Here is a 25,538-nt window from a genome sequence, read left to right as displayed (position 1 = left end):
TCGGCAGGTACTCAGGAGACCAACAATCCGCTGGTCAGGGGAGACCGGAAGCAGAGGCCCATATGGGGTTTGGGGGGGGGGGGTTGGGGGAATCACGAGTGCCTATGACCACCCCTCAGGTTACTGGGGTCAAAGGTCTGTAGTCTGTGTGAGTCCAAATGTCAAGGCCCAAAGATCAAAACCATGATCTATGAGTCCTGGGTTGATACTCAGAGTTCAGTGAGCAATGGAGAGCAAAGCCGAAGGTCAGAGTCCAAAGTCAGTGAGGAAGGAGGTAGAGGCCTGAAGGTCGAGTCTTTAAATCTGGGCCAGCGACGTCACATTGAAACCCAATGTCTGCAAGTCTGGGTGTCTGGGGGCCTGGAGGCAACCTGCCCTGAGGTTGGAAGGCTGTCTATGTGTGTGTGAGGGGTTAGGTGGGTAGGAGGGTGGGAAAGGGGCTTGTTTTCTTGCCTTCTTCTGTTGTTGTTGTTGCTTGTGTTGATCTGCTGTCCGTTGGCGCTGGAATGTGTGCCGACACCTGTGTCTGCCCCCAGCACATGTTGTTAACACGAACGACACATTTCACTGTAAGCTTCGATGTACACGTGATATTAAAACATCTGAATCAGATTGCTCGTTACTACAGTCACTGCTTTGGGACTGAAGTGACATATTGAGCCAAGCAACAGAGCAACATCAGATCCCCTTGCCAAAGGGACCTCAGTAAACTAAATGAGTGCATAAAACAATCCAGCAGCTCTGTGGTAATGATTAATGATGATTAGCCTCTATTTTCATTTCAATTAATTACTTGAGCTTAAATTCCCCATTTCCCATTGTGGGATTTGAACTCACAAATCTAACCATCATGCGGTGACAGCCCTTGTAAATTAAAGGAAATTAAGCTGGAAAAAGAAGGAAGCACTGTGAAGAAAATTTAATGCAAGTCTTTCTTTTAAAGCCCAAGTGTCTGGCTTTACTGTTTTCTCTGACGACCAGTCAGCCTCTAAATTATACCACAGATTTATAAACCTAAACTCAATAAAATGTAATTACAAATATTGGAAGTTTTTTTTCTGTAGCATGTGAACATTGAGGACAGAGAGATTCCTCTTTCAAATGCAGCACAGGTTACAATAGATATTTAGAGCCAAGAGCAGCAGGAATACTGTGTGCACTTGTAATGCAATGGCCTTCCCCCTGTTATCTACCCATGGAACGAGAATGATGCCAGAGTAATATAACTAAACCTTTTTACTGAGTCATGTTAGTTATGGTACACGTGGGGCAATTCACAGTGTAGGACTGACAACCAGGCCTGCAGAGACGAAAACATGCATACACGAAAGCCCGTGCCCGAAAGGGAGTGCATCCCACTCCGAGAAGGCCCAATACTTACCGTGCGATCTCACCTGCTACATTCTTGCAATCCATCTGATATGGTACACACCCCTGAGTAACCAATTTAGAACACAGAACAGTACACTCAATGTAGGCTCTTCAGCAGATGATGTTGTGCTGACCTTTTAAACCAGTGCAATCAATCTAATCCTTCCCTCCCACATAACCCTCCATTTTTCTTTCATCCATGTGTCTATCTAAGTATTCCTTACTGCCCATAATGTACCTGCCTCTACCACTCCCCCTGGCAAGGCACTCCATGGACTCTGTGTGGTGAACTTACTTCTGATATCCCCCCGATACTTTCCTCCAATCACATTAAACTTATGTCCCCTGCATTAGCCATTCCTGCCCTGGTTAAAAAGTCTCTGGCTATCCTATCCACTCAACCTATGCCTTTTATCAACTTGTACAAATCTGTCAAGTCACCTCTCATCCGCCTTCACGCCAAAGAGTAGAGCTCAAGCTCGCTTTACCTATCCTCATAGGACGTGCTCTCTAATCCAGGCAGCATCCTGGTAAGCTTCTCTGCACTCTCTCTAAATCTTCCTCATCCTTCCTATAATGACGCAACCAGAACTGAGTACAACCTTGCAGGTGAGAAGTTCTGCACAATTCCACTAATTGTATTCTAGAAACATATAAACACAGAAAACCTACAACACAATACAGGCCCTTCGGCCCACAATGCTGTACTGACTTTAGAAATTACCTAGGGTTACGCATAGCCCTCTATTTTTCTAAACTCCATGTAGCTAGCCAAGAGTTTCTTAAAAGACCCTATTATTTACAGCTCCACCACCGTTGCCGGCAAGCCATTACACACACTCACCACTCTCTGCATAAAAATCTTACCCCTGACATCTCCTCTGTACCTACTTCCAAGCACCTTAAAACTGTGACCTCTTATGCCAGCCATTTCAGCCCTGGGAAAAAGCCTCTGACTATCCACACAATCAATGCCTCTCATCAGGTAACATCCTTGTAAATCTCCTCTGCACACTTTCTGTAGTTTACACATCCTTCTTGTAGTGAGGCGACCAGAACTGAGCACAGTACTCCAAGTGTGGTCTGACCAGGGTCCTATATAGCTGTAACATTACCTCTCAGCTCTTAAACTCAATCCCACGATTGATGAAGGGCAATGCACCATATACTTCCTTAACCACAATCTCCGCAGCAGCTTTGAGTGTCCTATGGATGCGGACCCCAAGATTCCTCTGATCCTCCACACTGCCAAGAGTCTTACCATTAATACTATATTCTGCATTCATATTTGACCTACCAAAATGAACCACTTCACACTTATCTGGGTTGAACTCCATCTGCCACTTCTCAGCCCAGTTTTGCATCACAAAAAGAAGGGGCCCCAGAACAGATCCCTGAGGCACACCACTGATCATCTACCTCCATGCAGAATACGACACATCTACAACCACTCTTTGCCTTCTGTGGGCAAGCCAATTCTGGATCCACAAAGCAAGGTCCCTTGGATCCCATGCTTCCTTACTTTTTCAATAAGCCTTGCATGGGGTACCTTATCAGATATCTTGCTGAAATCCATATACACTACATCTACTGCACTTCCTTCATCTATGTGTTTAGTCACATCCTCAAAATATTCAATCAGGCTCATAAGGCATGACCTGCCCTTGACAAAACCATGCTGACTATTCCTAATCATATTATGCCTCTCCAAATGTTCATAAATCCTGACTCTCAGGATCTTCTGCATCAACTTACAACCACTGAAGTAAGACTCACTGGTCTATAATTTCCTGGGCTATCTCTACTCCCTTTTTTGAATAAGGGAACAACATCTGCAACCCTCCAATCCTCTGGAACCTCTCCTGTCCCCATTTATGTTGCAAAGATCATTGCCAGAGGCTCAGCAATCTCCTCCCTCGCCTCCCACAGTAGCCTGGGGTACATCTCATCTGGTCCCGGTGACTTATCCAACTTGATGCTTTCCAAAAGCTCCAGCACATCCTCTTTCTTAATGTTTATATGCTCAAGCTTTTCAGTCCGCTGTAAGTCATCCCTACAATCGCCGAGGTCCTTTTCCGTAGTGAATACTGAAGCAAAGTATTCATTAAGTACCTCCACTACCTCCTCTGATTCCACACACACTTTCCCACTGTCACACTTGATTGGTCCTATTCTCTCATATCTTATCCTCTTGCTCTTCACATACTTGTAGAATGCCTTGGGGTTTTCCTTAATCCTGCTCACCAAGGCCTTCTCATGGCCCCTTCTGGCTCTCCTAATTTCACTCTTAAGCTCCTTCCTGCTAGCCTTATAATTTTCTAGATCTCTACTATTACCTAGTTTTTTGAACATTTCGTAAGCTTTTCTTCTTGACTCAACAACCTTTGTACACCATGGTTCCTGTACCCTACCATCCTTTCCCTGTCTCATTGGGATGTACCTATGCAGAACTCCAGGCAAATATCCCCTGAACATTTGCCACATTTCTGCCGTACGTTTCTCTGAGAACATCTGCTCCCAATTTTTGCTTCCAAGTTCTTGCCTGATAGCTTCATATTTCCCCTTACTCCAATTAAACGTTTTCCTAACTTGTCTGTTCCTATCTCTCTAGGATGCTATTGTAAAGGAGATAGAATTGTGATCACTATCTCCAAAATGCTCTCCCACTGAGAGACCTGACACCTGAGCTGGTTCATTTCCCAATACCAGATCAAGTACAGCCTCTCCTCTTGTAAGCTTATCTACATATTGTGTCAGGAAACCTTCCTGAACACATCTAACAAACTCCACTCCGTTTAAACCCCTTGCTCTAGGGAGATGCCAATCAATATTGGGGAAATTAAAATCTCCCATCACGATTACTGCACCATCCCAGAATCTGTCTCCCTATCTGCTTCTCGATGTCCCTGTTACTATTGGGTGGTCTATAAAAAACATCCAGTAGATTTATTGACCCCTTCCTGTTTCTAACTTACACCTACAGAGACTCAGTAGCCAATCCCTCCATGACCTCCTCCTTTTCTGCAGCCCTGACACTATCTCTGATCAGCAGTGCCACACCCCACCTCTTTTGGCCCCCTCCCTGTCCTTTCTGAAACATCTAAAGCCCGGCACTCTAAGTAGCCATTCCTGCCCCTGAGCCATCCAAGTCTCTGTAATGGCTACAACTTCATAGCTCCAAGTACTGATCCACACTCTAAGCTCACCCACTTTGTTCATGATACTCCCTGCATTAAAATAGACACATCTCAAACCATCAGTCTGAGTGCATCCCTTCTCTATCACCTGCCTATCCTCTCTTTCACACTGCCTACAAGCTTTCTCTGTTTGTGAGCCAACTGCCCCTTCCTCCGTCTCTTCAGTTTGGTTCCCACCCCCTAGCAATTCTAGTTTAAACTCTCCCCAGTAGCCTTAGCAAACCTTCCTGCCAGGATATTGGTCCCAAACAACAGGAATTCTGCAGATGCTGGAAATGTTAGCAACACACATAAAAGTTGCTGGTGAACGCAGCAGGCCAGGCAGCATCTCTAGGAAGAGGTGCAGTCGACGTTTCAGACCAAGACCCTTCGTCAGGAAACATCGACTGCACCTCTTCCTAGAGATGCTGCCTGGCCTGCTGCGTTCACCAGCAACTTTTATGTGTGTTGCTAGGATATTGGTCCTCCTCAGATTCAAGTGCAACCTATCCTTTTTGTACAGGTCACACCTGCCCCAAAAGAGGTCCCAATGATTCAGAAATCTGAATCCCTGCCCCCTGCTCCAATCTCTCAGCCGCACATTTATCCTCCACCTCACCCTATTACTCATTGTCGCGTGGCACAGGCAGGATTACTGAACAGGCAGTAATCTCTTGCTATTAATGGAAGATCTGATGGATCACATAAGAGTTTTGGCAAACCTCCACACATCACATCCCTGTGCAAGTCGTACACTTCAGTGGCCATAAAGGCAACTTCAAGTCCTGTTTCTCAAGACAGACACAGTTAACTCATCTTTCCTGCAACTCACCAAATGCAATTTGACTTCAGCCTGGTGAATTCTCTGATAGAGATGTGGAGGCTTAATATCACACACAAGCAGGGTTAGAAACATAGAAACATAGAAAATAGGTGCAGGAGTAGGCCATTCGGCCCTTTGAGCCTGCACCGCCGTTCAGTATGATCATGGCTAATCATCCAACTCAGAACCCTGTACCTGCCTTCTCTCCATACCCACGGATCCCTTTAGCCACAAGGGCCATATCTAACTCCCTCTTAAATATAGCCAATGAACTGGCCTCAACTGTTTCCTGTGGCAGAGAATTCTCACAGATTCACCACTCTCTGTGTGAAGGAGTTTTTCCTCATCTCGGTCCTAAAAGGCTTCCCCTCTATCCTCAAACTGTGACCCCTCGTTCTGGTTAAAATCTTAAAGGCATCAGTTAATTGTACACTCAAGCACATGGAATTCATCATTAAAGACCCTCACCATCCAGGACATTACTACCATCAGACCCACATTCAGCGTTTTAGGAACAGCTTCTTCCCATCTGCTATCAGATTTCTGAACGATCCATGAACCCCTGAACACTACCTCCATATTCCAATTTTGCACAACTTTGTTGTTTTTTTGGCAGCAATACAGTGCATGACACAAAAAATGCAGTAAAAGATAAATTGTGCAAAATCGGAATTTCACAACATACAGCACTGTGCAAAAGTCTTAGGCACATATATATACCCAGAGTGCCCAAGACTTTTGCACAGTACTGTATTTGTCAATGTGGAATGGAAAGCGAGTTTGCAAATTTGGCAGGTGCAAAATAGAGGGCTATGGGAAACAGAGGGAATTTCTAAAATAAGTACATGTTCGGCACAGCACTGTGAGCCGAACAGCCTGTATTGTGCTGCAGGTTAGGAGTGGCGAGGGTGCAGCGTGGCGGGGGGTGGTGGTGAGGGACAGGTGGTAGAGAAGGAGTGCCAGGGACGGGGGTTGGCGTGCATGCATACACACCCAGCCCTGATACACCAGGCGACGTCATTTGATTCCAAACTATTTAGCGGTTTATAGTTCATTACAGAACATCGCTCTGGTGCTTCCTGCTCCCTCCCCTCTCCCTTCCCCTTTCTCCAACCATGATTCCCCTCTCCCTGCCACTTTCTCACTCTCAGTCCACAACAGAGACCCATATCAGAATCAGGTTTATCATCCCTCACATGTGTCATGATTTGATTTTTACAACAGTTCAGGGCAATACATAAAATTACCAGAGTACTGTGCAAGGATCTTAGGCACCCAAGTTATATATGTGTGCCTAAAACTTTTGCAGAGTACTGTATGTCAGTGATAATAAATCTGATTTTGATTTTCATTTCATCTTCTGAATTTTAATTTCACCTCCAGCCCTAGCAACATTTTTGTGAATCTATCCTGCAGCTGTGAAACTTCAGTTTTATCAGATCCTTCCTGTGTAGTGCAGCAACCAGAACTGCACATGGAACTCCAAGTGCAGCCCAACCAACATAACGACTGAAATCCCAAGTTCATGTCCCCTGCCTCAAGAGAATGACCAAAGTTCCATGAGACCCTCTGATAACTTGGCAGCTATAAAATGTGATCCAGAAGGATAGCAACAAAACTTCTCCGCAGGGGCTCTTCTTGCCTTTAAACAAGGAACTTAATTCTAATTGCAACCTCGGTCACCAGCATTACAATAACTGTACATCAGGTAAAGGTAACTCATTTTGTGGTTCTGATCAATCCTGTTGAAGCATTCATTACAAATAAAGTGCAGAGAAAACTTGCTCAAAGATTACCAGTTAGAATGCTCAGCACACATGGAGCAAGACCTCCCCCTGGTGTTCAATTATTTAACTGCAGCTTGCTGAAAGAGGAATATTCACTTCAGAGAGTTGCAGAGCACTACAGCACATAAATAAGCTCTTCGGCCCATCTAGTCAGTGCCAAACTTATCCTTCATAGTCCCACACCTGGATTATAGCCCTCCATACCTCTCCCATCCATGTACTGATATAAATTTCTCTTAAATGTTGAAATCGAACCTACATCTACCACTTCTGCTGGCAGCTTGTTCCACACTCTTCACCACTGTCTGAAGAGGGCCTTCTTACATATTTCACTTTTCATTTTAACCTGTGACGGGGTCCTGAATTACCCCTATGAACTGTGCTCGTTTACCCCTATTAACTGTGCTTTTGAAAAGAGAGAGAGAGAGAGAGAGAGAGAGAGAGAGAGAGAGAGATAGATTGAGATTGATTGATTTACCGATATCTTGTTTTGAAAAGAGGGAGAGAGACGAAGACTAACTTTGGAGTGTCACTTTAAGGCACTGGAAGTAACTTTTGGATTTCTGCTGAGTTGGAGAGAGAGATGGCACCGAGCAGCTCATAAATTCCTATGGTGACCGAAGGTGACATTATTTAATGGACAATTGATGGTATGATTTCCGGCAGCGTGTTGATACTTCCCAAGGACATACGCCTGCTTGTGATTTTCTTACACAGAGAGAGGAAGGAGGAGTTATTTGAGTGTCAGTTGGTGCTCAGCACAGGAAGATAAAATAGGAGGTCAGACGATAGACCTCAGACACATGTTATGGACACGGAATGAGCTTTGTTGTGCCCGCAGAAAAAGTGGGTTTTTGGAGGATCAATCAGGCAGGTCGATCAGTCACTCTTGCAGTGAAAAGGAAAAGGGTTGACTGGTGGGGAGTTGTCCATGTGTCCACCCTCGCCTGAGTGATAGCTCCACCATAGAAAACCGGTCCCCTTTGTTGTGGTCACAGTTGGTGACTTTTAAAGGATTTCAAAGGACAATGAGAAGATCGATGGTGTCAGCTCACCTGAAGACTCAAATCTCTCCCTCTCTCTCTCTCTCTCCATCACTACTCAACTCAATACTACAAACTGAACTGAACTTTACTATAGGAAGGATGTGGAAGCATTGGAAAGGGTACAGAGGAGATTTTCCAGGATGCTGCCTGGTTTAGAGAGTATGCATTATGATCAGAGATTAAGGGAGCTAGGGCTTTACTCTTGGGAGAGAAGGAGGATGAGAGGAGACATGATAGAGGTGTACAAGATAATAAAAGAGGAACAGATAGAGTGTATAGCCAGCGCCTCTTCCCCAGAGCGCCACTGCTCAATACAAGAGGACATAGCTTTAAGGTAAGAGGTGGGAAGTTCAAGGGGGATATTAGAGGAAGGTTTTTTACTCAGAGAGTGGTTGGTGCGTGGAATGCACTGCCTGAGTCAGTGGTGGAGACAGATACACTCGTGAAGTTTAAGAGACTACTAGACAGGTATATGGAGGAATTTAAGGTGGGGGCTTATATCTGTCTGTCTGTATCTTGTTTTACGGCGGTTGGCATCCAGCTTAATGGTGCATTACTGCCACCCTCTGCTCCAGAATGTGCACTAGACATACATTCTAAATCCCTTCACCCAATCGCACACACACACACACACACACACACACACATATATATACAAACCTACACTTCACCCTCCCATCTTTGACTATCCTAGTATCCTATTCCTGTTTATTCGTCATATGCTATAAAAAACCCCTGTATCCCTTAAAAACGCTAAAAATACCCGGACGTGCTCTCTCACCCATGCCCAGCAACCCTTTTAATGTGAATTCCTGCATCCCCAACTTCCCTTAATTTATTTCTCATCGTCTCTCTCTGTATCCCATATTTCCTGCAACTCAGAACTACATGTTCTACTGACTCCTCTTCCTGACATTCCTCACACAATCCTGTCTGGTGTTTCCCTATCATTTTCAATGTTTTGTTTAATGCACAATGCCCCAGCCTTAACCTAGTCCACACAATTTCCTCTCTTCTGTTTCCATTACCTACCCTAGTAACTGCAACACTCTTTTGTATTTGATATAAATGCCTCCCTTTCCCCTCCCTGTCCCATCTTTCTTGCCACATTCGGTTAACTTTTTCCCAGATTACACACTTAACCTCTGCTTTACTGATACTAATGTGCATTTCCACATTTTCTTTCTTTAACGCCCTCTTTGCCAACTCATCCACCTTCTCATTCCCCTTCACCCCTACATGTGCTGAAACCCATAGAAATTTTACCTGACCTCCCTGATTTGCAATTCTTGTAACTAACTGAAGGACTTCATAAAGTACATCTCGCCGACTGTTTGTGTGAAAAGACCTTAAACTTGCTAGAACTGAGGATGAATCTGAACATATCAATGCTTTGGCTTGTCTGGCTTTCTGCACCCATTGCAACGCAACCAACACTGCCAGCATCTCCACTGTAAACACCCCTAACTTATTAGGTGTTCTTCTGCTGATTCCAATTTCTTTTGCTGGTATTACCACCCCAAACCCTGTCACTCCTGTTTCAGGTTCCTTCGCACCATCCGTATAAATGTGAGTATAATCACTATACTTTTCCATCACATGACAGTTAAATGCATTTACCAAATCTGTTTTATATCTTTCTTTCCTTTTTACCTCTAACAAATGCCAGTCTATGTCAGGCCATACAAGCTTCCATGGAGCTACAACTGGATAAACTACTGAAGGACTTATCCTTAGATCAAATATTCCACATTCTTTCGCGATATCATTCCCTACCCGACTAAAGTTATCAGTCTGAAACCTCCCATTTTCCCAGCACTCCTGCAACACTCCTTTAGTAGGGTGAGAGTCATTGTGCCCCTGCAATTTAGCCCAGTAGTTTGCCATCAGTTGTATCCTTCTTAGTTCCAAAGGCATTATTCCCATTTCTACCTGTAGGGCTGACACTGGTGACGTTTTAAAAGCCCCACTGCACACTCTCAAGGCCTGAGTCTGAATCACATCCAGTTTCCTTATAAGAGGCCTAGCTGCTGATCCATATACTATATTTCCATAATCCAATACAGATCTTACTAAAGCCACATACATTCTCTTCAAAGCTGAACAACTTGCTCCCCATTCCCTACCAGTCAAACATCTCATCACATTTATTACTTTTTCACATTTTTCCTCAACTTTCCTGATATGGTCTGCCCATGTTAATCGTGAATCAAATATAACTCCCAGAAATTTAAATGATGCAACCCTTTCTAATTCAACCCCATACATCCTTAACTTCTTCCCTACCTCAACCCTTTTCCTGGTAAAAAATACAGTTTGAGTTTTGTCTACTGAAAATCTACATCCCCAATCATAACCCCACTCCACCACTTCATCAATTGCTTCTTGTAGTTTCCTGATTATATGGTCCATGTTCCTGCCTCTTTTCCACAAGGCCCCATCATCCGCAAACAGTGACCTACCTATATCCACTGGTACCTTTGTGAAGACATCATTGATCATAATGATGAAAAGTAACAGGCTAATCACACTACCTTGAGGTGTGCCATTTTCCACTATGTACTGTTTTGATAATTCTGATCCAATCCGAACTTGAATTTTTCTACCAAACAAAAAATCTTTAATCCAATTAAAAACTCTCCCACCAACCCCGTGGGGGCTTATATGGGAGGCAGGGTTTGAGGGTCGGCACAACATTGTGGGCCGAAGGGCCTGTACTGTGCTGTACTATTCTATGTTCTATGTACTCATCATCGTAAGACTGTATCTTTTTACCCCTAGGCTTAAAGAAGCTTGGTTTTCCATATATATATTTCCACACTTACTGATATACTTACTCATATATATCATTGCTAACCTGTTTGATTTATGTACATTTATATTACTGCATTGCGTAGTTACTAATAAATATTATTAGTTAATAGCAATACTGGACCCCAAAGTGTTTTCCATCTCTGCTGGTTCTTAATTCCCATCATGGGGTATGTGACAAACCTATGACCTCTAGTCTAGTTTTACCCACCCTCAGTGAAAACAGCCTGCTTATATTTACCCTATCGATACCCCATTGCTGCCTCAAAATGCTTCACCTTACTCCATTGTGGAAAAATCTTTGCTTGTTAACATGGATAGAGAAAATAGAAAGCTGTTTCTTTCTGTGCATTACAACATTCTGCTGATATGCTGCTATTTCACAAGAAATTTACATTTCTACTTCTCTTTTGTGTCCCTTTCAGAAGTTCACAAAACGCTTATCAGCCAGGATACTATACACTGTATTTGTATGTATCTACCAGACAACGGAGTGACCCATTGGGGCACCCTTTGAGAGAAGGGTAGTGCAGTCTGATGTGACCAGAATGAACATTAAATTTTCCTTAATGCTATTGGTATCGCTTTGCTTTGGAAACTGAAGTAGAAAACCTCAGTTTATTAAAGAAGAACGACACATAGCAAAGCAAATATAGCTGTTTCTCATTTAACGAAGGACACTTTTGATGGCATCATTTCTGGTTTATCTGCCACCCTTGTGCATCTCGTTGTCATTTTGGAAACTTGCAGTTCTTTCATCCACAATCTCTTCATCTCTTCTGTTGTTTGTTGTTTGTCTCTGATCCTGGAGACGTGCATGCCTCTCCTCCTCTGTCTCTTCTTCTCTCATCTTTTTTTGTCCTGACTCTTTGATCCTGGAGTCGCGCGGCCTTGGCCTCATCCGATTCTTGTTCTCTCCCTCTCCTTGCCACTTCCCGACGACGTTTGGCATCATCTCTTGACCACGCGGCATAATTAGGCTGACCATTTTTTTTTTACCCTAATGCTGGATAGAAGATACGAAGCAGTAACACCGAAGGATGCTGATTATTCTTGATGATGTGGTTGGCGCTCTCCTAAATGGACGTGATATAGTCACCGCTGTCCTTTGACTGCAGCAAAGAGTTTTATAGGTGTCTCAAAGTACGTCATTACAATAAGATTTAATTATCTCTTATTGATGGGTGGCAGTTAGATCTGTCCCAATCCTGCACATGCTGATGGTGATTAGCAGAATGTAACCACTTGAAATAGAGTTACCCTGCCCTTTTGCTCCGGTAGGTATCGCTGCTGAGGCTGGCCGTGCACATGCGTGGGGCTGTCGCGACCTGATTTCTATGATGGCAGATTGGCTTTCGGGTTGAAAGGGAGCCTGTTGATTTTTGCAAATGAGCAATTTTATACGAATATATAACCCTAAACTTTGCCTGCATTCTGTAAATTAGCGCATTTTAATTTGATTTAGCCAAAAAAAGTGCCGCTGTAATGCACCATTTTGCGCTAATTGGAGGTCACAAACAGACAGACAGAGCATGAGAGTTTTAGTATTACAGTATATAGCTTAATGTGAAAAAGACTAAGGAGCTGGTGGTAGACCTGAGGAGAGCTAAGGTACCGGTGACCCCTGTTTCCATCCAGGGGGTCAGTGTGGACATGGTGGATGATTACAAATAGCTGGGGATACGAATTGACAATAAACTAAACTGGTCAAAGAACACTGAGGCTGTCTACAAGAAGGGACAGAGCAGTTTCTATTTCCTGAGGAGACTGAGGTCCTTTAACATCTGCCAGATGATGCTGAGGATGTTCTACGAGTCTGTGGTGGCCAGTGCTATCATGTTTGCTGTTGTGTGCTGGGGCAGCAGGTTGAGGGTAGCAGACACCATCAGAATCAACAAACTCATTCGTAAGGCCAGTTATGTTATGGGGATGGAACTCGACTCTCTCACAGTGGTGTCTGAAAAGAGGATGCTGTCTAAGTTGCATGCCATCTTGGACAATGTCTCCCATCCACTACATAATGTACTGGGTGGGCACAGGAGTACATTCAGCCAGAGACTCATTCCACCGAGATGCAACACAGAGCGTCATAGGAAGTCATTCCTGCCTGTGGCCATCAAACTTTACAACTCCTCCCTTGGAGGGTCAGACACCCTGAGCCAATAGGCTGGTCCTGGACTTATTTCATAATTTACATATTATTATTTAACTATTTATGGTGCAACTGTAACGAAAACCAATTTCCCCCGGGATCAATAAAGTATGACTATGACTATATAGATTTAGTGATAGTGCATAGAACTGGCCCTTCCAGCCCAATGAGCCACACTGCCCAGCAACTCACCTATCTAACCCTAGCCCAATCACAGGACAATTTACACTGACCGATACATCTTTGGACTGTGGGATGAAACCGCAACACCCATGGGAAACCCATGCGTTCACGGGGAGGGTGTAAAAACTCCGAGCAGCACCGGAATTGAACTCCGATGCCCCAAGCTGTAATGGCGTCGCACTAACTGCTGTGTTATCAAGGTGCCCCCTTCACTCCTGAGGCTGGTACTTCCTCATCGGAATTTGCTCACTGAAAATTAAAAACAGAGATTGCTTGAAAATGGCAGCATCAGTGGAAAGTTAAGCTTTCAGCTTAAAGGTATGAAATATTTCCCTTGATATGAAACACTAGCTGCTTCTCTTCTCTCAGTTGCTGTCTCTCCCCCTTTTGTTTCCTGTTTCCAGATGCTGCAGTTCTTTGATTTTCATTCGCTCCCTGATGCTGAGGAGTCACCAGACCTCGAAGGCAGCACTGTAGACCTCAGCATAGCCTTGGTCTAAAGAGCAGAGATCTCGAGGTATGTTATGTGTGACTGGCCTTGTTATCAGTGCAACTTTCCCCATGATTGTGGTCAAGACGCCCTGCCGAATCTTGAATTTAACAGGGGAGAGGAGAAACACTGCTGTGGCTGGAGTTCTACATGACACGAAGAAAGGTCAGCCATCACAGCCCTGGAATGACACTACAGGGGTCCCTCAGAGCAGAGTCCTAGGCCCAATCATCTTGAGCTATTTCAACAATGATCTTCCTACTACCATTAAGTCAGGGCGATGATACGCGCTGATGACTGAACATTGTTCAACTCTGTCTGCAAACCTTCATAAAGTGAAGTCAACTCAGCCAGCTCCATTACAAGCATAAGCCGCCTACCACTGAGGACATCTCCAAAAGGCGGTGCTTAAAGAAGGTGGCATCCATCCTGAAGGACCCTCACCATCCGGGACATATCCTCTACTCAATACTACCATCAGGGAGGACGTACAGAGGCCTGAAGACGCACAGTGAACTTTTTAGAAGCAGCTTCTTGCCCTATGCCGTCAGATTCCTGAATGGTTCATGACCCATGAATACTACCTCACTATTCTTCCTTTGTGCTATTGTAACTTCAGCAATTTTTATGTCTTGTACTGTGCTGCTGCCACAAAACAACAAGTAAGTCAATGATAATAAATCTGATTCTGAATCTGAACATATCACTCAACTCTGGGTTGACAAGTGACAAATGGTGTCCATTGGCACTTCACTGCCAGGAACTAAGCAACTCCAACAATCACTGACTTCAGGGTCAATGAATTCCTTGTATCAACGTCAAGGAGCTGACACTCACCGGGATCAATGGCAAAAACAGAACAGCTACGAGAGCAGACTGGAGATCAAATGTCAAAGTTAAAGTCAAAATAAACTTATTGTCAAAGAATGTATATGTTATATATGTATATTACTAGATCTAGGTGACATAGCCTCAAGATTTAGGGGAGTAGATTTAGGACAGAGATGAGGAGGAACTGCTTTTACATAGAAACATAGAAAATAGGTGCAGGAGTAGGCCATTCAGCCCTTCGAGCCTGCATCGCCATTTATTATGATCATGGCTGATCATCCAACTCAGAACCCTGTTCCAGCCTTCCCTCCATACCCCCTGATCCCCGTAGCCACAAAGGCCATATCTAACTCCCTCTTAAATATAGCCAATGAACCGGCCTCAACTGTTTCCTGTGGCAGAGAATTCCACAGATTCACCACTCTCTGTGTGAAGAAGTTTTTCCTAATCTCGGTCCTAAAAGGCTTCCCCTTTATCCTCAAACTGTGACCCCTCGTTCTGGACTTTCCCAACATCGGGAACAATCTTCCTGCATCTAGCCTGTCCAATCCCTTTAGGATTTTATACGTTTCGATCAGATCCCCCCTCAATCTTCTAAATTCCAAAGAGTACAAGCCCAGTTCATCCAGTCTTTCTTCATATGAAAGGCCTGCCATCCCAGGAATCAATCTGGTGAACCTTCTTTGTACTCCCTCTATGGCAAGGATGTCTTTCCTCAGATTAGGGGACCAAAACTGCACACAATACTCCAGGTGTGGTCTCACCAAGGCCTTGTACAACTGCAGTAGTACCTCCCTGCTCCTGTACTCGAATCCTCTCGCTATAAATGCCAGCATACCATTCTCCTTTTTCACCGCCTGCTGTACCTGCATGCCCACTTTCAATGACTGGTGTATAATGACACCCGGGTCTCGTTGCACCTCCCCTTTTCCTAATCGGCCACCATTCAGATAATAATCTGTCTTCCTATTTTTGCCACCAAAGTGGATAACTTCACATTTATCCACATTAAATTGCATCTGCCATGAATTTGCCCACTCACTCAACCTATCCAAGTCACCCTGCATCCTCTTAGCATCCGCCTCACAGCTAACACTGCCGCCCAGCTTCGTGTCATCCGCAAACTTGGAGATGCTGCATTTAATTCCCTCATCCAAGTCATTAATATATATTGTAAACAACTGGGGTCCCAGCACTGAGCCTTGCGGTACCCCACTAGTCACTGCCTGCCATTCTGAAAAGGTCCCGTTTATTCCCACTCTTTGCTTCCTGTCTGCCAACCAATTCTCTATCCACATCAATACCTTACCCCCAATACCGTGTGCTTTAAGTTTGCACACTAATCTCCTGTGTGGGACCTTGTCAAAAGCCTTTTGAAAATCCAAATATACCACATCCACTGGTTCTCCCCTATCCACTCTACTAGTTACATCCTCAAAAAATTCTATGAGATTCGTCAGACATGATTTTCCTTTCACAAATCCATGCTGACTTTGTCCGATGATTTCACCGCTTTCCAAATGTGCTGTTATCACATCTTTGATAACTGACTCCAGCAGTTTCCCCACCACCAACGTTAGGCTAACCGGTCTATAATTCCCCGGTTTCTCTCTCCCTCCTTTTTTAAAAAGTGGGGTTACATTAGCCACCCTCCAATCCTCAGGAACTAGTCCAGAATCTAACGAGTTTTGAAAAATTATCACTAATGCATCCACTATTTCTTGGGCTACTTCCTTAAGCACACTGGAATGCAGACCATCTGGCCCTGGGGATTTATCTGCCTTTAATCCCTTCAATTTACCTAACACCACTTCCCTACTAACATATATTTCGCTCAGTTCCTCCATCTCACTGGACCCTCTGTCCCCTACTATTTCTGGAAGATTATTTATGTCCTCCTGAGTGAAGACAGAACCAAAGTAATTATTCAATTGGTCTGCCATGTCCTTGCTCCTCATAATCAATTCACCTGTTTCTGTCTGTAGGGGACCTACATTTGTCTTTACCAGTCTTTTCCTTTTTTACATATCTATAAAAACTTTTACAGTCAGTTTTTATGTTCCCTGCCAGTTTTCTCTCATAATCTTTTTTCCCCTTCCTAATTAAGCCCTTTGTCCTCCTCTGCTGAACTCTGAATTTCTCCCAGTCCTCAGGTGAGCCACTTTTTCTGGCTAATTTGTATGCTTCTTCTTTGGAATTGATACTATCCCTAATTTCTCTTGTCAGCCATGGGTGCATTACCTTCCTTGATTTATTCTTTTGCCAAACTGGGATGAACAATTGTCGTAGTTCATCCATGCAATCTTTAAATGCTTGCCATTGCATATCCACCGTCAATCCTTTAAGTGTCATTTCCCAGAGAGTGGTGAATCTGTGGAATTCTCTGCCCAATGAAGCAGTGGAGGCTACCTCAGTAAATATATTTAAGACAAGGTTGGATAGATTTTTGCATCGTAGGGGAATTAAGGGATATGAGGAAAAGGCAGGTAGGTGGAGATGAGTCCATGGCCAGATCAGCCATGATCTTATTGAAAGGTGGAGCAGGCTCGTCGGCCAGATGGCCTACTCTTGCTCCTAATTCTTATGTTCTTATGCTATCATGAGATTCCTAGGAAAGTACGTATACTGTATGTTACCATGAGAGCCTCAACATTCATTTTCTTGCAGGCATTTACAGGAAAATAAAGAAATACGATAGAATTTCTGAAAAACAATACATAAAGAGGGAGTGTCAAACAATCAAGGTACAGAAGAAGACAAACTGTGTAAATAAAAATATTACTGAGAACATCTTGTTTCCTATTCCCAGTTGGGTGGCCGGGTGGAGATACATCTCTACCAAAGGAGGTGTAAAGCACTCCTTCCCTCCACTAGCCTGCAGGTCGCCCTTGGGCAAGGTGTAGCACCTGCTAAGCCCCCCTTCCCCCCGATCAGGGTCAAGTGCAGCCACGGGAGCAGGTGGTGGATGGTTGTATGAACAGTTGGTGCATATCAGAAGCCCTGGTTATGCCACCAGGCAGACAGACTCTGAAGAGAATTGGGGTCACCAGTCTTGTAAAGACACTGCCTAGCAAAACGCAATGGCAAACCACTTTGGTAGAAATACTTTCCAAGAACAATAAACTCATGTATTGTAGATACCACAACCACATTCACCATCTGCAAGGCACATCAGGCATCTGATGGAAGACGTTCGATTTGCCTGGAGGAGTACGGCTCCAATAACACTTAGAAAATTATACACCATCCAGGAAAAAGCAGCCCATGTTATTGGTGCCCCATCTACCAGCTAAATATTCTGCTCTTCCATCACTAAAACACAGTGGTAAACTTAGAACCGTAACACACATTCTCCATTCCGTTGTTTTCCTCAATGTAATGAAATGATCTGTACAGTCAGCCTGCAAGACAAAGTATTTCAGCATATCTCAGTGCATGTGACAAAAATAAACTAATTTAATTTGTGGTCTAACGAGTCTGCAAGGGAAATCAGAGTCCAATGTCAGCAGGCCTGAGTCCGAGTCTGTGAAGGAAATCAGAGCCAATGTCAGCAGGCCTGAGTCCGAGTCTGTGAAGGAAATCAGAGCCAATGTCAGCAGGTCTGAGTCCGAGTCTGTGAAGGAAATCAGAGCCAATGTCAGCAGGCCTGAGTCCGAGTCTGTGAAGGAAATCAGAGCCAATGTCAGCAGGCCTGAGTCCGAGTCTGTGAAGGAAATCAGAGCCAATGTCAGCAGGTCTGAGTCCGAGTCTGTGAAGGAAATCAGAGCCAATGTCAGCAGGCCTGAGTCCGAGTCTGTGAAGGAAATCAGAGCCAATGTCAGCAGGCCTGAGTCCGAGTCTGCTGGACTCAGGGACTGAAGAAGACGGCTTGTCCTGGGATTAAAGGACAGTTTATGTGTGTGGGTGGGAGGGAGGAAAGGGGCTTCTTTTGCTGTTGTTATTTTGTTGCTTGTTGTGTTCTGTGTTGTTCTGCTGAACATTGTGGGCATGCTACTTTGGAGCTGGAATGTGCGGCTACAACTGCAGGCTGCCCCCAGCAGATCCTCGGGTGTGTTAGTTATTAACCAAATGATATTTTTCACAATATTTCCATGTGATAAATAAATCATACATACACGTGCGTGCGAATGGTCATATGTGGACTTCTGAGAACTGCTTGTCCTTGCCGATAACACCCATGTAGCATCAATTTACAGGACATGACACTCAGGGACTTGAGCTATATACATATATTTTTTGTCTGACTATATGGTTACTTGCTACCTTATATGTGACATATGTTTTGTAGCTTGGCCCCAGAGAAACACTGTTTCATTTGGCTGATGCATGGGTGTTCATGTATGGTTGGATGACAATTAAACTTAAACTTAAATTTAAATCTGAATTTTGAATCCTAACCACAAGGGGGCACAAAGTCACTGTAGATACCAAGAAGCTATTCCCCCTTCCCCTTTCCTCCACATTAAGCAGCAAGACAGAATCCCTGACACTAAGCTACTTATGGAAGCAGGCCTGCCCAGTATCTACATCATCCTGATGCAGTCCCAGTTACGCTGGGCAGGCCACATAGCCTGTATGCCAGACCATCGGCTGCCTGCTTTACGGCAAACTACAGAAAGGAGAGCATTCCCGTGGAGGCCAAAGGAAATGGTACAAGGACCCCTGGAAAACTTCACTTTGGCATCAACCCAGACACATGGGAACATACCTCCCAGGATTGGTTTGAAAGGCACTCCTCCCTCCGTAAGGGTGCAGTGACAGGAGGCAGGAAGGACAATTGCAGCAGAGAGACGTAGGCTGGCCAGGAAAGGCCGAGCCAGCAACCCCCCCAAACCAACGTGACTGCCATCTTTTGTCCACACTGCCGAAGGACTAACTAACTTATTGATTGATTGGGATGGAGTGCGGAATAGGTCCTTCTGACTTTAAGAGCCACACCACCCAACAATCCTTTGACTTAATTCTAGCCTAATCCCAGGACAGTTTACAATGACTAATTAATCCTGCAACCAGTAAAGGCCAATTTATACATGTGTGTCAAATGTACGCCATAGATACGGCATAGCCGCATACCCTACACTGTACTCTACGCCGTAGCCTAACGCGCACCTCTCCCAAAATGTAACTACGCGTCACGGCGACGCAGACCGAACAACTGTGATTGGTCCGCTTGGTAGCATCACATTTCCTCCTACGCTGCAATAGCTTCCCATTGGGCGACTGAAGGGCAGGGAAGGAACTCTGGCTGCAATGCTTTCCATAAAGCTTTACAGACCTCCGAAATTATGGAGGACCCTGTGCTTGATGCCAGTTTGTATATAGCTGCTGACTTCCACCTGAAGCTAAAACTCGAATGGTGATTGCCAGTCTCAGAGTATACTGTGCGTACACTGATGCGAAATAAATGGTTGGAGACGATGAACCAAATCGTCAAATCTACCTGCCGACATCCGAAAATACTTGAAATGCATTTCCTCATCCATGTCTCTCAGTGGCCGGACAAGCACAGAAAATTCACCCTCCTTCAGTTTCAGTCGCCATTGTTTGAAATTTGAACATGAAGAAACTCAACACAGTGGCATAGAAACCCCACCGCCAACTAGCGTTTTGGCGGTGAATTGCAGAGAGACGCAGACACACCAACGCACAAGTATAAATGCTCACAACGGCATAGCCCACTTGCGTAGGCTTTGGTGTAAGCTAGTACGCACAAGTATAAATCAGCCTTTAGTCTTTCGACTGTGGGAGGAAACCAGAGCACCCGGAGGGAACCCATATACATGGGGAGAACGTACAAACTCCTTACGGGCAGTGGCGGGAATTGAACCCAGGTCAGTAAAGTGTTATGCTAACCACTACACTACTGTGTCACTCTGTGGAGAGCCCCATAGGGTGGACTGGCCTTTCCAGTCATCTGTAAAGACCAGTCCAGCCCATACAAATTACATATAACCAGAGTGGTTCTAATCCATAAGACATAAGAGCAGAATTAGGCCATTCAGCCCATCCAGTCTGCTCCACCATTTCATCATGGCTGATCCTGCATCCCACTCAACCCCATACACCTGCCTTCTTGCCATGTCCTTTGATGCCCTGACCAACGTCCGCTTTAAATATACGCATGAACTTGGCTTCCACCGCAGTCTATGGCAGAGCATTCTACAGATTCACTACTCTGGCCAAAAAAATTCCTCCTTACCTCTGTTCTAAAAGGTCACCCCTCAGTTTTAAGGCCTGCCCTCTAGTTCTGGACACCCCACCATAGGAAACATCCTCTCCACATCTACCTTATTTAGTCCATTCAACATTCGGTAGGTTTCAATGAGATCCCCACTCATTCTTCTAAATTCCAGTGAGTACTGGCCCAAAGCTGCCAGATGCTCCTCATATGTTAACCCCTTCATTCCCAGAATCATCCTCATGAAATTCCTCTGGACTCTCTCCAATTACAACACATTCTTTCTGAGATATGGGGCACAGAACTGTTGACAATGCTACAAGTGCAGCCCGATTAGTGTCCTATAAAGGGTCGGCATTATCTCCTTGCTTTTATATTCTATTCTCCTTGAAATAAATGCCAACATTGCATTTGCCTTCTTTACCACAGACTAAACCTGTAAATTAACCTTCTGGAAGTCTTGCACGAGGACTCCTAAGTCCCTCTGCACCTCTGATATTTGAACCTTCTTCCCATTTAGATAATAGTTGGCACTATCGTTCCTTTTTCCAAAATGCATCATCATACATTTGCCAACACTGTATTCCATCTGCCACTCTTTTGCCCAGTCTTCCAATTTGTCTAAGTCATCAGCACCACCTACCCCTCCACCTATCTTCCTATGATCTGCAAACTTTGCCACAAAGCCATCAATTCCATTATCTAAATCACTGACAAGCAATATGAAAAGTAACGGTCCCAATACTGACCCCTGAGGAACACCACTAGTCACTAGCAGCCAACCAGAAAAGGCCCCCTTTATTCCCACTCACTGCTTCCTGTCTGTCAGCCATTCCTCTATCCATGCCAGTATCTTTCCTGTAACGACATAGGATTTTATCTTATTAAGCAGCCTCATGTGTGGCACCTTATCAAACGCCTTCTGAAAATCCAAATAAATGACATCCACTGCCTCTCCTTTCTCCCCCCTGTCCATCTGCTCCTTTGTCCCGTCATTGCACGATGGCCAAACAATTCCCCTTTCTCAGTGACTGTGGATTTTATGTGTAATTTATTTTTTTTTTAACCAACACCACCCTTGCCCAACCTAAAACCTTTTTTAACTTATTCAATAGGGCAGACATTCCAAAGTGAAAACTACTCAAAATGGAATTTTAATGAAATTCAGTTTTTATGTCATAGGGTGTGAGGATGGGATTATACCTGGAGCCTTCCAACAGATTAACTTTCTTCTTTTAACTTCTGTTGTTGCTGGTGCTCTGGTGTAGCTCAGGATTCATGCATGCATTAATAATCTACGCTAACTTTCCCATTCGACCAGAAACTCATCTGAACCAGCCACATATAATATGCTGTGTACCCCGCAGTGACAGACTAAACCTATTGGGCATTCCAGGACCGCTCCAGACACAAGCCAGACAGGACTATGATGGAGTACTCTCTACTGTACTTGCCTAGGTGAATGTCGTGAAATCTGTTACCCTCCAGGACATCCACACCTTAAACATTCCTTCTCTCCACCACTGGCCAACAGGAACTGCAACTCTGTATGCCAGCAAACACCTGTGAAATTTGTTGCCAGGTTATTGGGTATATTTTCGACAGAGGTTGATAGATTTGTGATTAGTTCAGGGCATGGATGATACGGGAAGAAGGCAGGAGACTGGGGCTGACAGAGGTAAGTGGATCAGCCATGACAAAATGGCAGAGCTGACTCAACAGGCCAAATGGCCTAATTCTGCTCCTTATGGTTTTATAAACTTTTAAACCATTCCTATGCATTCTGACATGGAAAGGCATTACCATTTGTTGGGTCTAAATCCTAGAACTGCCTGCCTAACATCACCATGGGAGTACCTTCACCAGAACTGGTTCAGGACGACAGCTCATCACCACCTTCTCATGGGCAATTAGAAGTTAGCAATCAACACCAGCTTTGCCTGCAACAGGGAAAGTGAATAAATTATTTTAAATAAATTATTTAATAAATTTATTCAGAAATGAATAAATAAAGGCTAATACTCTGGGAATCCTGTTGTATAGAAACATTGTCTTGTCAGTCAACCTTCTAGAAATAACTCTAATTAATTCTGCTTTCAGTTTAAGGCTTCCAGAATGTTCTTTTAAATAACTCATTAAACAGTCAGCCTTTGGTTAAAAAATTGAGACATAAAGAACTTATCCAATACCTTACCCTAACATGAAGACCACAGTAGCATGACGGTTAGTGTGACACTTTTACAGCTCGGGGCATCATAAGTTTGGAGTTCAGTTCTGGCGCTGTCTGTAAAGAGTCTCTGTACATAAACCCCCCGTGGAAAATGTGGGTTTCCTCCGGGTGCTCTGCTTTCCTCCCACAGGTCCAAAGACATAACGGTCATTGTAAATTGTCCCATGATTAGGACAGGGGTAAAATCAGGGTTGTGGGGCTTTACAGGGGTGGCATGGCTCAAATGGTCAGAAGGGCCTATTCTGCACTGTATCTCTAAATTTAAAAAAAACTTAAAAGCTATCCCATTGTGGAAATCAAGAGATCGTGCAGATGCTGGAAATCCAAAGCAACACACACAAAATGCTGGATGAACTCAGCAGGTCAGGCAGCATCTGTGGAAATGAATAAACAGTCGACATTTCAGGCTGAGACCCTTCATCAGTAGAGTCTCGACCCAAGACGTCGACTGTTGATTCATTTCAATAGTTGCAGCCTGACCTGCTGAGTTCATCCCTTTATGAAAGCTCTGTTCCTTTCTCCGATGGCATTTCCATTCCTTCATCCACATTGCTTTCCATTTCCCTCCATTGTTTTTGTTGTTTCCAGAGCACATCCCTTTCCCTTGAATCCCTCTTGCTCTCCCCACCCTTCGTTCTCTCCACTACTCCCCACTTCTCTAAGTTAAAGCATACCTCATCTCAAGTTTTTCTCAGTCTCATTGATACATCTTCAATGCATTAGCTCTGTTTCTCTCCCCAAAGATGCTGCATCACACAGTAGCTTCCTGATTTATCCAGTCTTGATACAGTGGATAGCAAACACCTTTCCCCAGGGTGGAAGTTCATTATGTTAAAACAGATATTCAATTCAAACCAATTAAAGTTTAATTGTCATTCAACCATACATGACTACCTATAAATAGAGCCAAACAAAATAGTGTCACTCCAGCGCCAAGGTGCAAAACACAATACCAACAGTCTTACACAGCACAAAGCACATATGAATATGAAAATAGAATATAGAAATGGCTAATACAAGAGGGAATAACTTTAAGATATGGTGGGATATGGACAAAAGTATAGGGATGACATCAGAGTGGTGGGTGCATGGTACGTACTGCCAGGGTAATGGTAGAAGCAGACATTTAAGGGACTTTTAAGAGACTCTTAGATAAACACATGGATGAACATAAAATGAAGAGCTGTGCATGAGAGAAGCATTAGATTGATCTTGGAGTAGGTTAAAAGTTTGACACAATATCATGGGCCAAATGGCCTATACTGTGCTGTACTGTTCTGTAAGTTCATAGGCATTTTGTGCATGCTTTATTATTAATTTTGGAGAGGCAGGTGTTGTAGCAGTTAATCTACACACACCCACACACACCAGACACCTATCAAATGATTCCATTATGTACTGTACATTTTCAACCCTTTCACACGTTGCATTTCTCAGTGGAAAGACTCATCCCCACAATCATACTGTACTGTGCTTTTTCAGTTCCCCAAGATCACGCTGATCATCAAACACCCACTCGCGCTAATCGCATTTCATCCTCTTGACTTACACATCAACTCCCTCAGCGATCCTGATTGAGAAGTTGCAGAACCTGGGCCTCTGTACCTCCATAGGAACATAGAAAATAGGTGCAGGAGTAGGCCATTTGGCCCACTCCTGCACCTATTCGGCACCGCCATTCAGTATGATCATGGCTGATCATCCAACTCAGAACCCTGTACCAGCCTTCCCTCCATACCTCCTGATCCCTTCAGCCACAAGGGCCATATCTAACTCCCTCTTAAATATAGCCAATGAACTGGCCTCAACTGTTTCCTGTGGCAGAGAATTCCACAGGTTCACCACTCCTTGTGTGAAGGTCCATCTGCAATTGGATCCTCGACTTCCTAAGCGGAAGACCACAAGCTATGCGGATTGGTGATAACATATCCTCCTTGCTGACGATCAACACTGGGGCACCTTAGGGGTGTGTGCTTAGCCCACTGCTCTACTCTCTATATACGCACGACGTTTGCGCATTAGACTGTTTCATGAGAATGGGCCCTTTTCTTCTTTTGTTTCTTTACTAACCATATAGTCAAATTAAGAATTATAAAGCTCAATCGTTTAATCACATATTGTGTACTGTTTGCTATTTCATGGTACTGATTTGTAACAGGGGACACATCATGCAGCATCCACCCAAACGAGATTTCTTAAGTTTGGGCTGGCCGGGCGGCTATCATCCCCTATATTAAGCCACTAGCCAAACTGAGAGTTACATATTCAATATACGTAATTGATTTACTTGTTTATTTATTATTATTTTTTTTATTTTATTTATTGTTTTTTCTCTGCTAGATTATGTATTGCATTGAACTGCTGCTACTAAGATAACAAATTTCACGTCACAGGCTGGTGACTCTGATTCTGGTCCTACCTCTCACCGCACAGCCACAGGCAATGTGTGTTCACAACCAG

The 25,538-nt window shown here is 44.1% G+C and overlaps 1 protein-coding gene across 6 annotated transcripts in view; it reads right to left on the bottom strand.

Annotated features, from left to right (window-relative positions):
• The window catches only part of LOC134344521 (5'-AMP-activated protein kinase subunit gamma-2-like), a 512,949-nt gene that overhangs the window by 264,152 nt on the left and 223,259 nt on the right, over positions 1-25,538 (bottom strand). The window contains exon 1 of one of the 6 annotated variants that reach the window (XM_063044469.1): positions 20,111-22,740. The exons of the other annotated variants lie outside the window; for them this stretch is intronic. Within the exon in view, the coding sequence (XP_062900539.1) occupies positions 20,111-20,153 (43 nt within the window). The 5' untranslated portion in view covers positions 20,154-22,740. Of the gene's footprint in view, positions 1-20,110; positions 22,741-25,538 lie in introns of those variants that run through there. 6 annotated transcript variants of the gene reach the window in all.

Source organism: Mobula hypostoma, chromosome 3, assembly GCF_963921235.1.
Source record: "Mobula hypostoma chromosome 3, sMobHyp1.1, whole genome shotgun sequence".
NCBI classification, from domain to species: domain Eukaryota; kingdom Metazoa; phylum Chordata; class Chondrichthyes; order Myliobatiformes; family Myliobatidae; genus Mobula; species Mobula hypostoma.
Note: the sequence above shows the minus strand (reverse complement) of the source record. Positions and strands in the feature narration are given on the sequence as shown.